Source organism: Vanellus vanellus (assembly GCF_965231255.1).
Source record: "Vanellus vanellus genome assembly, chromosome: 4".
NCBI classification, from domain to species: domain Eukaryota; kingdom Metazoa; phylum Chordata; class Aves; order Charadriiformes; family Charadriidae; genus Vanellus; species Vanellus vanellus.
In genome coordinates this window covers 29497612-29513690 of record NC_138909.1, presented here as the reverse complement: position 1 = coordinate 29513690, position 16079 = coordinate 29497612, and the positions used below count along the sequence as shown (strand labels likewise).

The 16079-nt window shown below is 40.1% G+C and overlaps 1 protein-coding gene across 1 annotated transcript in view; it reads left to right on the top strand.

The window, feature by feature from the left end:
- BANK1 (B cell scaffold protein with ankyrin repeats 1) overlaps positions 1–16079 on the top strand; it is a gene marked incomplete at both ends in the record, with an annotated part of 155873 nt that overhangs the window by 11377 nt on the left and 128417 nt on the right. Inside the window, one exon of the mRNA XM_082483055.1 lies at positions 12581–12979. Within this exon, the coding sequence (XP_082339181.1) occupies positions 12581–12979 (399 nt within the window). The remainder of the gene's footprint in view (positions 1–12580; positions 12980–16079) is intronic.

The following is a 16079-nucleotide window of genomic DNA, read 5'->3' as shown; positions in this document are numbered from 1 at the left end:
TTGGTCCTGTCCTGTCTAAAGCTTCTGAGTTTTACTATATTTAAACTACACAGGTTCTCTAACTGTAGTGAGATACAGTTTCATTTGGTCTCAGAAATCGTTCAAGAAGGATTTGTTTTAACTTTCTATTCTGTACCTTTCTAACTAGAAATGGAAGATGGTGTGCTTGAAAAGCTAAAAATACTGGTGAGATACTTTTCTTCCAGTTTACGTAATTACGTAGATATACTTTGCCTGTTTCTGTCCAACAGTGAGAATATACAGCAACAACGGTAAAGTATAGTACAGTAAATCTATTTGCAAGAACCTGAACATACAGAACTTCCAATTGGTTCATTTCCAGAAAACAACCCATTTGGTCAAAGGTGGTAGTAGTTACATTAAACCTTTCTGTACGAGCTATTCACTACAGGAGGATCCAAAACTGATACCCAGGTAACTCTCCAATTTGGTCCTATTTTAGGACTGGTGATAATTTGAGAGTTTATATTTTGCAGAGGGGAAAGATAATTGCATGTGTTAAACTTATACTGAGGAGATATGCTTGCTGGAAAAATGTCTTTTGAATCTCATATAAGCTCTAAGGGTATTTGGACATTGCAGTTGATTTTTGCAATCCTATGGGTGAATTTTGTGAAGGCAGGCTTGCACTCACCTGACTAACTGGATTTCTTTCTGTCTGATGGGCAGAAATATAAGTAGTTTGTTATATAGCTAGTATCTAGAATCTTTGTCTTAAGGCAGCAGAAGAAGCTGAGATGGGTTTAATATAGACAAGTCAGCTTTCTACTGAGGTTTTCACTGAATGTTTTATTTAGCTTGGTTTCTAACTCACTGTTAGCTATGTCATTGCTCATTTCATGAAGCTATGCATATTTATGTAATGATTTTCTACTTCATTTACTGCCTTCTGTATGCATCATCAGCATGAATGCAGTTAAAAAGGTCAACACAAAAATATAAAGTGTTTGTCCAATGCTGATTTAGAGATTTGTCTTGGTTTTGTTTTTTGTTGTTACTGTTTGGGGTTTTTTTGGTGAATGTCATGTATTTGTCAGAAAGGGACAAAAGAAATGAGCTGAAACTAGAGGACACTTTCTTCTACAGCATTGTTACTTAGACATGTTATACATCAAATAGAAACTGCTTCTCACACTTCCTTTAATTCTGGATGAACGCTCAAGTAAATGATATGCATTAAAAATGGGTTTAAAATCAGTCTACAAAAGCAGGAGAAGATCAAGTAATTTGATCTATGGGGTGTCAGAAGCCCTTCCTGGGTACTCTGCTGACTTCTGGCAAAGGAAACACAATAGTTTTACAAACCTAGAGAAGTATGGGTGAGACTGGAACAGGTCCCCCAGAGAAGTTGTGGATGCCCTATTGTTGGAAGTGTGCCAAGTCAGGCTGGGTAGGGGCTTTGAGCTGTTAGGTTTTCACTGATCTAGTGAAAGATGTCCCTGCCCATGGCAGGGGGTTAGAGTAGATGATCTTTAAGGGTCCCTTCCAACCCAAACTATTCTGTGATTCTATGACTGCTCTACAAGAGTTCTACCGGACAGACTTCTTGTGTGAATGATAATCTGTAATTTAGGAACTGTTGGGATGTTAATATGGTTAATTCAGTGTATCTGACCATGTTACAAATGCAGGGAAAACAGAAGTGCTACTGTGTGACGTCCCCAGATCACAGCAGCTGGAACCACAGCAGCTTGCCCAAAATGTTATTGCTTGCAAGATCAGCATTTTGTTTTGTTGTATATGCACCACTTTCTGAGGTATGTTCTCTTGTGATAGAGGTAAATGTACTGGATTTCATGAGACTGTTTCCCCTAGCACTGACTGATATCTGCAGAACATGTTTTCCATTTTGTGTTGTATTTTGAAGGAATTGGAAATAAGAATTTACGGGAGACTGAAGTAACAATGGAATCAAAGGTGGCAGAGGGGAAAAAAAAAAACAAACAACAGAAGGCAGAATAAAAAGCAAAGAAGTTGAATTTAAACGAGCAGAGTTTAAATGTAACCATAAATCTAAAAATCGCTGAGGCAAGTCATGTTGGGCACATCTAGAGAGATGCTGATAAGAGAAACAGTGGCAATAAAAATAAATAAATAAATAAAAAGACACTTTGGTCTACCCTAACAGTGACATTTTGAAATTGAACTTTTTAAAAATATTCCATGTTTATAGAACTATAGTTATAGTGAAAGTGTAAGGGGAAGCTTCAGGTGGTGGTTTTTTCTAGTAGCAATAGCATCAGTTAATACAGACTTGATACAGCTTGTTCAGGTTTTCACGTGACCTTAAAGACTTGTTCCACAGCAATCATAAAAAAGTAGTGTATTGCTTTGGCTCTTTATACTGTCATTATGGTATATTTTTCTCTTCATGATTTGCTTGTGACTAAAACATTTCTGAATTACCTGATTATATTTTGTTAAAATCTACTGAGGGTGCGATTTGCTCTCAGGGAAGTGACTGTAATGACACAAAATTTTGCCTCGTTACAATGATGATAACGGAGGAGGTGTACCTTGAAATAGAGACTGAGTTCTGACCTCTGTATCCCATGTTTGTGTTCATTAGAAATGAGAGCATGTGTCCATCAGTAGGTATTCAGCTGTGGATGGGCAAGGCTTCCATAGGTAAAGATACTGTGATAATCATTACACTTGCGTATGCATTCACAGGACGGATCAGAGAGAGAGAGGCCTAAACCAGGGAATAAGGCCATATCACACTTCAGGAGAAACAGCTTTTTGGGTACAGTGTTACCTTCATCAGATTTGATAGTCAGGTATCTTTCTAGTCTACCTGGGCCAGGTCCATGCTGTGGAAACGTACCCCAGGAACTTATTTGGCTCTGTGTTCCCATTGTCTCGCTGTAGGGAAGGTCAATGGAATTCTTTACAGAGAAAGCCCACAAGATCAAGCCTAAACTCATCCCATTTGTAGGAAAATTGTTCCTCTCTGTAGAACCTCCTTTTGCCCACTCCAGACCTCACTGAGCTTAGCAAGAAGAATGATGAAGACATGAGGCTTGATTTTATACAGATTGAGCAAGAATTTGTTTTCACACACAACTTGGCAATTAGTGACAGAAGGTAGAGAAATGATGAAAATGTTCTTATTACATGCTAGTTAAATAGACATTTGAGAATAGAAGTGCAGCCACTCTGCTGGCTGGTACAGTGATGGCAGGAATGTCCCATGCTTTAGGATAATTGCTTTAATTGAAACAGGTGTGCCACAGCGCTGCAGCAATTTAGCTACTTCGTGATCTCACTCTAAAGTTTACAAGCAGGCTTTTATAATTTTCATTTCCATTAGTGGAACGTCTCTGAGAAGCAACATGACTTACTTGAAAACATTTTCCATTATCTGCAAGTAGTTCTAAAGTGCTTTCTGCTGACTTTCCCATGATGAATCCATTTTGGCTTGCTTCAGGGGATTTGCCTTGCAGAATTCCAGCAACCAAGAGCTAGAGATGCTTTTTGAGATACATTTACTGGATGTATGTCAGGTGCACTAACTGGGAAAATCAATGCCTTCTGGATGGGTGAGGGGCAGTTCATTATGCTAAGGCCACTGATTAGTGCTGAATTAAATGTTCTCATTCTGTTTCCAAATGTTCCAAATTGCAAGGGTTGTTTGAAGTGCTGGTGAAATTTTTTCTGTAGTTCCATATTATATCATTTAAAGTCATCAAGGCAAGCAATATGAAGACATCAATGGCTGAATCTTTGTGAAAAGATAGCAAAGGTGCTAAGAGACTAAAGGTCTTTTGGTTCTGGAGTTTCATTTGAACTAGTATGTCTGCTTGCCATTTTCATCCTACATACAGCCCAAATGGAAATTAATCTTCTTGAGATTAGAAGAAAGGTTTTGCAAATCTCCAAGCAAAGATGAGAGTCTGGGGCTCCTACGCTTTCTTGTGATTCTCATGTTCTATTTTTTGTCATTGTGTCATGAGCCTTGACTACACCCATAGTTTTATCCTGCAGGGTGAAAGGAGTGGGGGGGAAACGGAAAGCAGAGGAGATACCTCAGAGGGAAAACAGGCTTTTTCAAACCCTAGCCACTTAAAAAAACATGGACTTAAGACTCCCAAGATGAAGAAGGCATGTTTCTGTGGAATGGGAACTCATGGTCATTGGAGAATGTTATGCATACACCTTGGATGACTTTTGATTTGGACAATGAAACTAGAATCTTAAGATACATACAAGTCTAATCAGATGCGAGTGGTTGAATTTTGAAGTCTTGAATTTCCCTGCTCTGGCTCTCCTTGCGTGGCAAAAACTACTACTTTTTTGTGTAAGTTTTTAGCATGGGAAGATATTAATGGTAATCCTGTAGAGTGTAGTCTGCTATTCACAAAAGAATTAGAGATGCAGTGGTTGCCATTCATATCGCTTATGCTGCTCCAAGTTTTCATCAATATATTACGAGAAAGTGAGCAAGAACTTCCATTACTTGCTTTACTACTTCTTCTTTGAGATATTCAGTAGCTGTATGCATTTTAACAATTTTTGCTGATGAACAGTAGCTCATTACATACTGATGGAGTTCATACACTTCTTTTTGAAATGTCTTTCCTTTTAGGACTGCCGTTTAAAAAAATAAAAAAATATAACAGCCTCCCCTTCCCCAAGTGAGGACATCTGTGACAGGAAGAAATAGAAGGAATGAATTTTCTTCTTTCTCTAGCAGTTGATCCTCTGCTTTCTCAACAAAGTGTTTGAGAACAATTTGAACGGGAGTTTTCTTCACGCAGATTTCAAAAGCTAATGTGGTTGAGGCAAGGCTTGTAAACAGACCTGGGTTACTTTTTCATTAGGGCTGACTGTGGCAAGCTTTTTGTGTGATTATAGGAATTCCTGGGCAGCTGAGTGAACAGGGAATGACATTGTTGTGCTCCAGTACCCTAACTGAAGAAGGCTGTGGATGACCCCAAGAAATATAGTGAGCCATCTTTTGGTTAAAACTTGGGTAGACGTTGGTGTTCAAGTGTCACTTTTTTTTGCCAAAGCATCTTAAGGCAGTGGGGCTGTAGAGCCAATTTTTAAACCCTAGGCTAATTAAATTCAGCCTTATTTAAGTCAAAGTATGTTAATGCTGATTTGCTGGAAACAGCTGTAGTAAAATGCAGTTGTCTAGAAGTTAAGCGCATAATCTACAAATATTAGGCCTTTAAAAGGTGGGGAATAAGTTGGCATCTGTGCTGAGAACTTGTTTTTCTGAATCTAGCAGTGTTATTAACAAAGATAAGTGTTACCAAGTACTTGCTGACTTCTAAACACACAGAAACTACCATTTACAAGATTGCAAGATTGATAAACAGAGGTACCTGTTTAAGAGTAGCCACCAGCCCTCAATCTTTGATGTTTCCTTTGCTGCCTTCATGTTTAGTGCATTACAGACTTCTTGAGATTTCCTTTCACTTTCTAATATACTTGCCTTTTTTCCCCTCCATACTGTATCTTTTAATTGTTGCCGCAAAAAAGATGTTCTGCTTAGGGACAGATGAGCTGCTTAGGGACATGGTTTAGGAGTGGTGGTGTTTTTATCAGGGTAGGTTAATGGTTGGACTTGATGATCTTAAAGGTCCCTTCCAACCTCACTGATTCTATGATTCTATGATTCTTTTGCCTTATGTGTGCAAGTTCTTGATTCCTGCTTGGTTACACTAGTCTGCAAAGATCTTCTTGTCTCATTTGGTTCTCAGAAGATTCAGCAGGTCTTTTCAGAGAAGGCTTCAGATGGCGTAATTCACAAGATGTGCTTTTTTGGGGCAACAACACATCAGTAACTAGAGAATGGTTTTGCTTGTCAGAAGAACCCTTTCAGGTTATGGATGACTGCATAAATTCTCTTACTGTTTCTTATTGCTGAACTAATAATACATTTTATTTCTACCTTCAAGTCAGTTTCCAAGTAGGAGTAGTTGAAGCATGGCTTAATTTTGTCAGGATGTGATAGTTTCTATTACATTAACTTTCAAGGGAACAAAATTAATCTTAACTTAGATTATATTCCAAGTGCAGTAACTTCAAAGAAATATTCAGTGAGAGATGAAAATAATGAAGGGGAAAAGCCTCTAGTTGAAAAGTTAAGCATTGTTACTGTGTATTCAATATTGAGTAGTGTTGCATTAAAGCTAGATGTCAGCTTTAGTTGTTTCAGGTTAAAAATGATACTGGTTTGAAGGCAGAGTTTTGGGTGGGCTTTAGTTTTCAAGTAAGCTGTGTTCAAGCATCTACATCTTAATAAAATTTCTAAAGGCAAAAACATTGTGTAACAGAAAAAACTAAAGGCACATGGAGGAGATTTTAGATAGGAAACTTCATAACCATTCCTAGGGTTAACTTTGACTTTAAATTTAAAGTCAGGCAAGCATTTCAAAACAGTGATATTTCACTGTTTAATGCAAATTTGGGGAAGTAAGATGTAGGTCTTGCATTCCTGCTTAATATCAAAGTTAACTCTCAATCTAGAAGGCAGATCAGTGTCAGAAAAAAATACAAGCATATAATTCAAAACAAACCCACATTTGGTTTCCCAAAGGTAACTTGATAGCACTAGCTGCTTTCTTCAAACCAATAAACATTGCACCAAACTGCAGCATGAAATACTTCGCTCTTATGGGTCCCTTCTCAACGATATGACTCTTCCCTCTATATAGATAGAAAAGATAAATTAAATATGGCAGCCATATTAAATTAACATTTTATGAGATGTATGCTGCAGAACCTTTCTTCTGTCAAGTGTGGTGTTAGATATGTTTCACTCCCTTTTCTTATACAAATAAAGCTTTCTTTCTCATATATAAAAATCAATATAGTTAAAACGAAATGCATTTGAGCCTTCAATAAACATCTTAAAATCCCTTTCTCATTTACACTTAGCTAAGATCAAAGCTGTGGACGTCAGTGCAGATATACCATATGGAAAAAAAATTACTTCATCTTCTTTTATCATTTCAATGCCACTTCGTCACTTTTATGTTTAGAATTTCTTGAGTACTCAAGCCTTGTACTGTCCATTTGCACAGGGGTGAACTTTATACCTTGTGTATATTTTTATTACGGTTATTATATAATGTCAGCTTTTTAAGAATATTTCTACCGAAAGACTTACTCCTCCATGCCCAGCACACAGGGAGCTCTTCCACTGTCCAGCAGTTCCTTCCTGCTCTGCAATATGGGAATGCTTTTTGAGTGCTTCCAGACTGCACAGGGATGAGGCACAGTTGTGCACCGTTCCTCACCGGTGCTCTCCTTCTACATGGAGAGGAAACTTAGGCTCTTGGCCAAGCGGGTGCTGTGGAAGACACCAGCAGATCCATCTTCTGCACAATCAGGACACCAAGATTCTGTGAAGCTATAAAAAAATGGTTTTACCGTTCAATTTAAACATGCTTTTTTTATCCTTCTCTGCAGTTCCACTAAGCTATCATGGAATCACGGAGTTTCAGAGTTGGAAGGGACCTCTAGAGATCATCTAGTCCAACTCCCCTGCTAAAGCAGGATTGCCTAGAGCACATTACTCAGGACTGCATCCAGGCGGGTCTTGACAATCTCCAGAGAAGGGGACTCCACAACCTCCCTGGGCAGCCTGTTCCAGTGCTCTGTCACCCTCACCATGAAGAAGTTTTTCCGTGTATTTGAATGGAACTTCCTGTGTTCTAACTTGTGCCCATTGCCCCTCGTCCTGTCACTGGGAACCATTGAAAAGAGCCTGGCTCCATCCTCCTTCAGCCCACCCTTTAGATACTTGTATACCATAATAAGGTCTCCCCTCAGCCTTCTCTTCTCCAAGCTAAAAAGTCCCAGCTCTTTCAGCCTTTCCTCATAAGGGAGATGTTCCAATCCCTTAATCATCTTAGTTGCTCTTCGCTGGACTCACTCCAGCAGTTCCCTGTCCCTCTTGAACTGGGGAGCCCAGAACTGGACACAGTATTCCAGTTGTGGCCTCACCAGTGCAGAGTAGAGGGGGAGAATGACCTCCCTCGACCTACTGGCCACACTCTTCTCTATGCAGCCCAGGATTCCATTGGCCTTTTTGGCAACAAAGGCACATTGCTTGCTCATGGATGATTTACTGTCTACTAGGACCCCCAGATCCTTCTCCTCTGAGCTACTTCCCAGCAGGTCTGCCCCTAACCTATACTGGTGCCTAGCATTCTTCCTCCCCAGGTGCAGGACCTTGCACTTGCTTTTGTTGAACCTCATTAGGTTCTTCTCTGCCCAGTTCTCCAGCTGGATGGCAGCATGACCCTCTGGGGTATCAGCCACCCCACTCAGTTTGATATCGTCAGCGAACTTGCTGAGGATGCACTCTGTCCCCTCATCCAGGTCATTAATGAATATATTGAACAAAATTGGACCGAGTATAGACCCCTGGGGGACACCACTGGTTACAGGCCTCCAACTAGACTCTGTGCCGCTGATCACAACCCTCTGAGTTCTGTCCCGCAGCCAACTCTCAATCCACCTCACTGTCACCTCATCTAACCCATACTTCCTCAGCTTCCTAAATGAGGATGTTATGGGAGACAGTGTCAAAAGCCTTGCTAAAGTCAAGGTAGATGACATCTACGACTCTCCCCTCATCCAGCCAACCAGTTATAACATCATAGAAAGCCATCAGATTGGTCAAGCATGATTTACCCTTGGTAAATCCATGTTCACCGCTTCCAATAACTTCCTGTTCCTCAACATGTTTTGAGATGACATCCAGAATGAGCCTCTCCATTACCTTCCCAGGGACAGAGGTGAGACTAACCGGTCTGTAGTTCCCTGGGTCCTCCTTCTTGCCTTTTTTGAAGATCGGAGTGATGTCAGCCTTCCTCCAGTCCTCAGGCACCTCTCCTGTTCTCCGTGACATTTCAAAGATGATGGAGAGTGGTCAAGCAATAACATCCGCCAGCTCTCTCAGCACTCACGGGTGCATTGCATCCCATCAGGGCCCATGGACTTGTGAATGTCCAGCTTGGCCAAGTGGTCTCTGATCCGGTCCTCCTCAACTGAGGGAAAATCTTCCTCTCTCCAGACCTTCCCCCTTGCCTTCAGAGTATGGGATTCGTGAGGGACAGCTTTAGCAGTGAAGACTGACGAAAAGAAGGCATTCAGTAACTCTGCCTTCTCTGTGTCTTCCACCACTAGGGCACCCGTCTCATTCACCAGTGGGCCTACATTTTCCCTAGTCTTCCTTTTACTGTTGATATACTCAAAGAATCTCTTCTTACTGTCTTTAACTGCAGTAGCCAAGCTGAGTTCTGATTTGAGCTTTGGCCCTTCTAATTTTCCCCCTACATAGCTTTGTTATATCTTGATAGTCCTCATAAGTTGCCAACCCCCTTTTCCAGAGAATGTAAACTTTCCTTTTTTTTCCTGAGGTCCAGCCAAAGCTCTCTATTTAGCCAGGCTGGTGGTCTTCCCCATCTGCTTGTTTTTCGAGACACGGGGATGGCTTTCTCCTGTGCTTCTAAGAGCACCTGCTTGAAGTATGCCCAGCCTTCCTGGGCACCTTTGCTCTTCAAAACTGCCTCCCAAGGGACACTCTCAACCATGCTTTTAAACAGGCTAAAGTCTGCCCTTCAGAAATCCACGGTGGCAGTTCTGCTGGCTCCCCGCCTTGCTTCATGAAGAATTGAAAATTCTATAATTTCATGATCACTGTGCCCAAGGTGACCTCCAGCCTTTACATCCCCCACAAGACCTTCTCTGTTAACAAACAGTAGGTCCAGTAGGGCACTTCCCCTAGTTGATTCCTTCACCAGCTGTGTTAGGAAGTTGTCTTACACACACTCCAGGAACCTCCATGACCGTTCCCTCTCTGCTGCGTAGTATTTCCAGCAGACGTCTGGGAAGTTGAAGTCCCCCACAAGAACAAGGGCAGATGATCGTGAGACCTCTGCCAGCTGCTTATAGAATACTTCATCAGTTTCTACACCGATGAATGTTCTTGCCCAAGTCCATCATAATAGAAGGCAACACAGCTGACCATGAACTTAAAATGAGACCCGTGGACTTTTGGTGCATATCCAAAGTAATCTTAAGTGAGATTATTTTATTCTTCCCCTACACTGTATCAAGGAACGCCTACCCTGTATATAATTTTGGGTTCCTCAAAAAGTATTTTGAAAAGGCAGGAGAGTTCTCAAAAGTGCGGAAAGAATGGCAGGAGTTCTACAAAGCCTCTCTTGTAGTAGGAAGAGTAATAATCCCAGTTTAAAAACTGTAACAAAGGCAAGGCTGCGTCAATTCATGAGAGTCTGAACACTTTAGGGGACAGATTTCTGAGAGATAATTCCTTAAGTTTGCAGAAATAGATAAAATTATATTCTGTGGCTGGAAGTCAAAACTCAGCAAATTCAAACAGTGTAAAGAATGAATTCTTAAATCATCTTCATGGATTAAGCATCCTCTTTAAATCTGTATTTTTAAAGGACTGCTACAGTGCTTTTAGTAAATAGGGACTTAAAATAGAAGGTGCTTGGTGATTCTGTTTCCTGTGATATGAAATGGTGTGGTCAGACTGAAAGAGCTTCTGGCCTTACAGCTCTGTTAATGTAATTTCTTCTTGTGAGACTGTGCAGCGAGATTCATAGCTTCTTGTTTCTACTTTTTTTTTGTGTGTGTGTGAAAGTTATGGAAAATCAAATGAGATTCTGAAAACAAATAACATTGCAGCAAGTAGGTTTCTTATCCTAGTCATAAAACACAACTTTACTCTGAGTTAAATGAGAAATACACTACTCTATATTTTCACAATTAAACCAGTGTTTCAGCAGAAACAGGCATTTTTCAGAATGCTTTTACCGTGGAAAATGTTGCAGTCACCTTTCCAAATACATTTTGACAAAATTTACCCTGCTTTAATGTATTAGTCAGGGTCAGTTATCTTGAAATATCACCCACTGCCATATTGAGCATGGCCCTATATGACGTCCTATGACAGAAAACTTTTTGAAAGGATGAGTTTTCACAAACGTTGAAAAGATGGTAGCTATCCCCCAAGCAATTTATAGACATATAATGAACTGAAGAGACTAAGCTATAGCGTCCCTATTCTACAAGCTTCAGTCAGCTTTCAGCTGAGTAAACTTTGTTTGAAATATCTCCTGAGTAAAGAATGAATGAACAAAATTTAGAAGTAATTTCTTCTAAAAAGAAGGGTAATCCAATAATTAAAGAAGTAGTCCTGGACTGGAGATCTAGATTGAGTTTCTTCTTTTTTACAAGGACTTATGTGAGATCCTCGACAATTTTTTTTTTTTTTTTTTATTGTTGTCCTATCCTATTGTTGTCCGTGCCTAAACCATGACAGTTGTCTTTCTGTACTATGCTTCCAACAGTGCATCCCACTATCCAGAGCTGTTATGTGCCCAAGAAACATTTTAACTCTGTATGCCCATGATGTCCATATCTCTTGATAATCACAAAGAAGCTTAGATACTCACCTACGAGAAAGCTCTGGTGCACTGCAGACAAGTGCCAGTCAGGTTGCCTGACCCATCACGAACCTGGGAGACAAAGTGAAGTTCAGTGGAGGTAAAGTGCAGCAGCTGTATCTGTTCCTGAGTCTCTTATTGTTGCTCCACAGGGCTGTGATTGGGAATTACTCCAAGGGTATTAAGCTACCCTGGCATTTTAATGTATATTGTATTGGTCAGCAAATTGCAGGGTTTTTTTATGGTTTCACAGAATCACAGAATGGTTGAGGTTGGAAGGGACGTCTTGAGGCTGTCTTGTACAACTGCCCATCTTAAGCATGGCCACCTAGAGCCAGGACCTGTCCTGATGCCTCTTGAGTAGCTCCAAGAAGGAAGATTCCACAACCTCCCTGGGCAGCCTGTGCCAGTTCTTACAGTGAAAAAAGCATTTCCTGATGCTCAGAGGGAGCCTCCTGTGTTTCAGCGTGTGCCTGTTGCCTCTGTTTCATGCTGTCACCCTAGTAACACTGTGGGAGAGTATTAAGTCATCTTACTAGCATCGTGTTTACATCTTAAAGGGAAAACAGAACTAAAAAAATATAGTTCCAGATTTATTTTTGTCAGCTTTGTAAATAATTTTGTTAGAATAAAGACAGTAAAGAAAGATCACTAACAACTAGCCTAATACCATGCTGCCGAAATGTCCTAAACATACCAATCCGGTTTCTAATGAAGTCAGATCATGTCCAGTGTTCAAATACATATTCTTTACTTCTGCCATATAAAACTAACTGTTGCATTTTTAATAGTATCACCTATTTGTCAAGAATCTAGGAGTGAGTAGAATGTGTGAATGCACTCTGCTTTCTGTACTGCAATTTCAGTATTTATTCTGAAATACAAGTTGAATCTATTCTGAACATAAAATATTCTGAGCTATTTTACCAGCATTTCTGTTGGATGATTTCTGCCTTGGTCTAGAAATAAGCAGATGGTTGTCATTTCAAGGTGATGACCTGTCCTGTTTCTTCAGAACCTCAAGTTTTTAGAGGGCGGAAAACTAATGATCTGTCTTCTGATGTTTATAATGGATTCAAAATGCATTTGAAATAATTTTTTTTTTTTTTTCTCTCTAGAAAATACGAAGGATATTCTCGTGATATATGAACAAGAAGCAGAAGAGTGGGCTCTGTATTTAAAATCTCTTTTTGGACACATAGTGAATGAAGGAGGAATCTTACTCTACAATCTAGAAACTTCATCTTTCAAGCACCAGGAGCTATTATCTTTACCCTGTTATAAATGTAAACTCCTGATACTATCGTGTGGACTTCTTAACTGCTTGAATCGAAAGAGAAGTTATTTTCTGGAGCAAGTTCTAAAACCTCCGGATAATGTGGTGATTCTGCTTTGTGGGGTGGAGAACTCAGAGATTCTTTATGAGATACTGACCTTAGACAGAGGCAGCGAAGAGATTTCCACTGATCAGGAACCTGAGGAATATCTCTCTGTTGTTACCGGAATTATTCAAGCAGGTAATTTAAAAATGAAAGCTTTGTATGATTTTCTTAGCTGTGTTGATATCGTTTGGAATAGAAAAAAAGTGATAATTCAGATTTTCTGGAGAAACTATCTCTCTTCAGCTTGGTCCAACAGTTTTAGTGTGATGATACATTTGTCATTGAAGTTTGAAACTGTTATACTCTTAGCCTGGCTTCATTTTCACAGGGAAACAGCTTTGGAAAGTCTAAAAGCTGCCACTGGCACCTGTGAACCTACCATCATTACTTCATGGTAAGATTGAAGAGCTGACGTACGCTTGTTTCTCTTTTTCCTGAGTTTAAAAATCTCAGAAACTCTACAAAACTATGGGTTTATGTTTCATCTCTTTCAAAATGCTTTAATGTGACGGTGTATATAACTAATTACTGAGTAAGACTCGATTTCGTGGATGGCTTCATTTCCTGTGTAAGAGCAGAAGTTCCCTTACCCTTTTACCAACCCAAGTAATCAGTCTGTCCTGGAAGGGCTGAAGCTATCCAGTTTGTATGTGTTTGCACATCTGTGGAAACTACAAGGAAGCGTTAATGTAAAAATTAGCAGTTCTGGAATGTAAGAAGAACCCTGTACTGAAATGGCAAAGTCCATGCACATGGTTTAGTTTAACCCAAAGTTTAACTTTGCCAGGCTGCACAAATGAAACCGAGAAATAGCTTTAGAAAGGCAGATGCATGGGCCACTTTGGAAAGGTGATATAGGTTGTGCACAGGTTTTGGGTAGGTGGCTCTGTGTTTTCCTTTGAGAACATATTTACGGCTGCTTCTTTGTGGTCTCTAGGTCTCTTACCTCATCTCAGCTCTTGCTATTTTGTCTGCTAAGCAGAATGTCGTGCTTCTGTCTTTGTTATCTGCAAGGTGCCATTTTACTAGCACAGGAGCTTGTGCTTGAGAAAGACATCCTTCAGTTCAGGAGTTTTACTCAGAAATTAACCAGTTTTAGATGCAGATGAACAACCAAGAATATTCTTTTGAACACAGGGGTAGAGAGACCCCAGCTGAGTCAGAGTGACCTAGCTGGATATCCCTGCTGCCTTGTGCTTGAGCAGATAAGCTCAAGAATACTATAAGGCTTTCAAACCTACCCAGAATGTGTCTCCGCACAATCAGGCTATATTAGATAAGTGCTTTCAAAACTAAGTTCTAGACTCCTCTTTCCCAGCCATCTCCTGTTCTAACAAATCTTGCTGGTTGGTATTAACCTTCTCCTCAGGATATCTTTTTCTGAGCGTCTCTCAGGCTTTAAGTTTTGGGGCTAATTACAGTTGCCTGGTTTGGTTTCAGGAGGTAATGTTTGCCATTTCTGACTGTGTCTGGTATCTAGCTTCAGATTGAAGTTCCTTGGCAGCTTTTTAGTGGAACAAAAATAGTGGGTCTATACTATGTATGTCTGTGTATATATGGGAAGGAAACGGGCCCAGAGACAGTCTGTTGACTCGCACACAGGAAATTGCAAACTTTTCTGCAAAGATAAACAGTTTCTTAGAAGACAGATGATGGTTCTTTGCTTAGGTCTGTGCATTCATAAAAACAGCAACTTCAGAGACAAGTACAAAGCTGAATTAATGAATACCTGTTGAAGGCCTCGGTCTCAGTGTGTACACCTTTACCAGGGATGCATACACTGTGACTGGGATCAGACAAGGTCAATTGACTGAAATAGATCCAGGACTTGGAGTAGTGTTGTTGCCTGGTGCTTTGGGGTATAAGCCCTCCTCCATTCGTATAGCTGAGAACTGCTCTGGCTGTTTTTTCTGTACTGGTGTGCCCTGGCCATCAGGCAGGCCAGCTCGGATCAGTGCTTGCTAGGAGACCTCTGCACTGCTCTCTGCATAGTGAAAGTATTCCAAGTGTGAGATTTGATGTCACCTGGGTGTTGATTTAAGCTCTGAGGAATGAAGATGTGCATGTCTTATCATTATTTACATTTGCTTAAAGATAATAAAGATAACGATGACTGCTTGCAGTGTCTGTATTTATTATACTCCTTTATAGAATCCTGTTAAGTTCTTAGCCTTTTTGGTATCTGTGGCAGGGATCTTGACAGATTATGCGTCTGGAAAAAGGATTTTTCCGTTGTATTTAAAATGGCTTGCTAAGGGGTTAAGTATACTTGGATTATTTTTCCTTTGGAGCATTTTTTTTATGCCTTTCTTCAGGACTATGCACAGGACTTCCCATCTCTCTTCATATGTTTTATCATCTTCTGTCTCTTAATTGTTTTCAGTGCTTATCTCTTGTCCCATCTATTTCTGCTTTTGGAGATGGTGATGAAAACACTTTGGTGTATGTTCTTTATGCTTTTCTGTTCTTTTTTTTTCCTAAGCTGTTCATTGCTGTTAACTTGTTGCTCCATGCATTTGTACCTTCTTGTCTCCTTAACATTAACAAGAGACTCTACCAAAGTTTAAAAATTTAGGGATTTGCTTTAATTACAATGATTACATGGCACCACACTGTTGTGGACCACCACAGCTAAATTCTGTTAATCCCTTAGGACAGCGGGCCATCAATTGATGCCAGGGCTCAAGAGTAGCTTGTGGGTAGCAACTGAAGATGGATGCTAAATCAGGTTGTTACCTCACAGTCCTGAAGAGTGTTAATAATGGCATATCTTAGGTGCTAGTAATCACCACCCTTCCACTACAGTGTTCTCTATACTCTGCAAAGTTCATAGGCAAGGTAAATTTTCAGCCGTCTCTTCTCCCCTAGTTGCTATTCTCTTTGCACTGTCTCTGCAGTCCGAGATGGCAAGAGTGCAAAATAAATCTAACTTTATATGTCCCTACCCAATTACTTTGCAAAAACCTTTCGCCTACGAGATGGTGCCAGTTTCAGCTTGTTGGACCAGGTAGGGCTTTTTATTTGTTAAAACTTCCTTCTACCTCTGAGGGTATGGTATATATGCCAAAAAAAATCTAGGAAAAAAACAAAACAAAACCTAATTAAAATGTTCAGTAAAACTAAATAAAATGGAAAATGCAGGGTTTTTTTTTTTACCTAACAGGGAGCTTGTTTGCTTTGTAGCTTGATTCAAACACAAAATCTGAAGGGTTTGTCATTCTTATTTGAACATGTT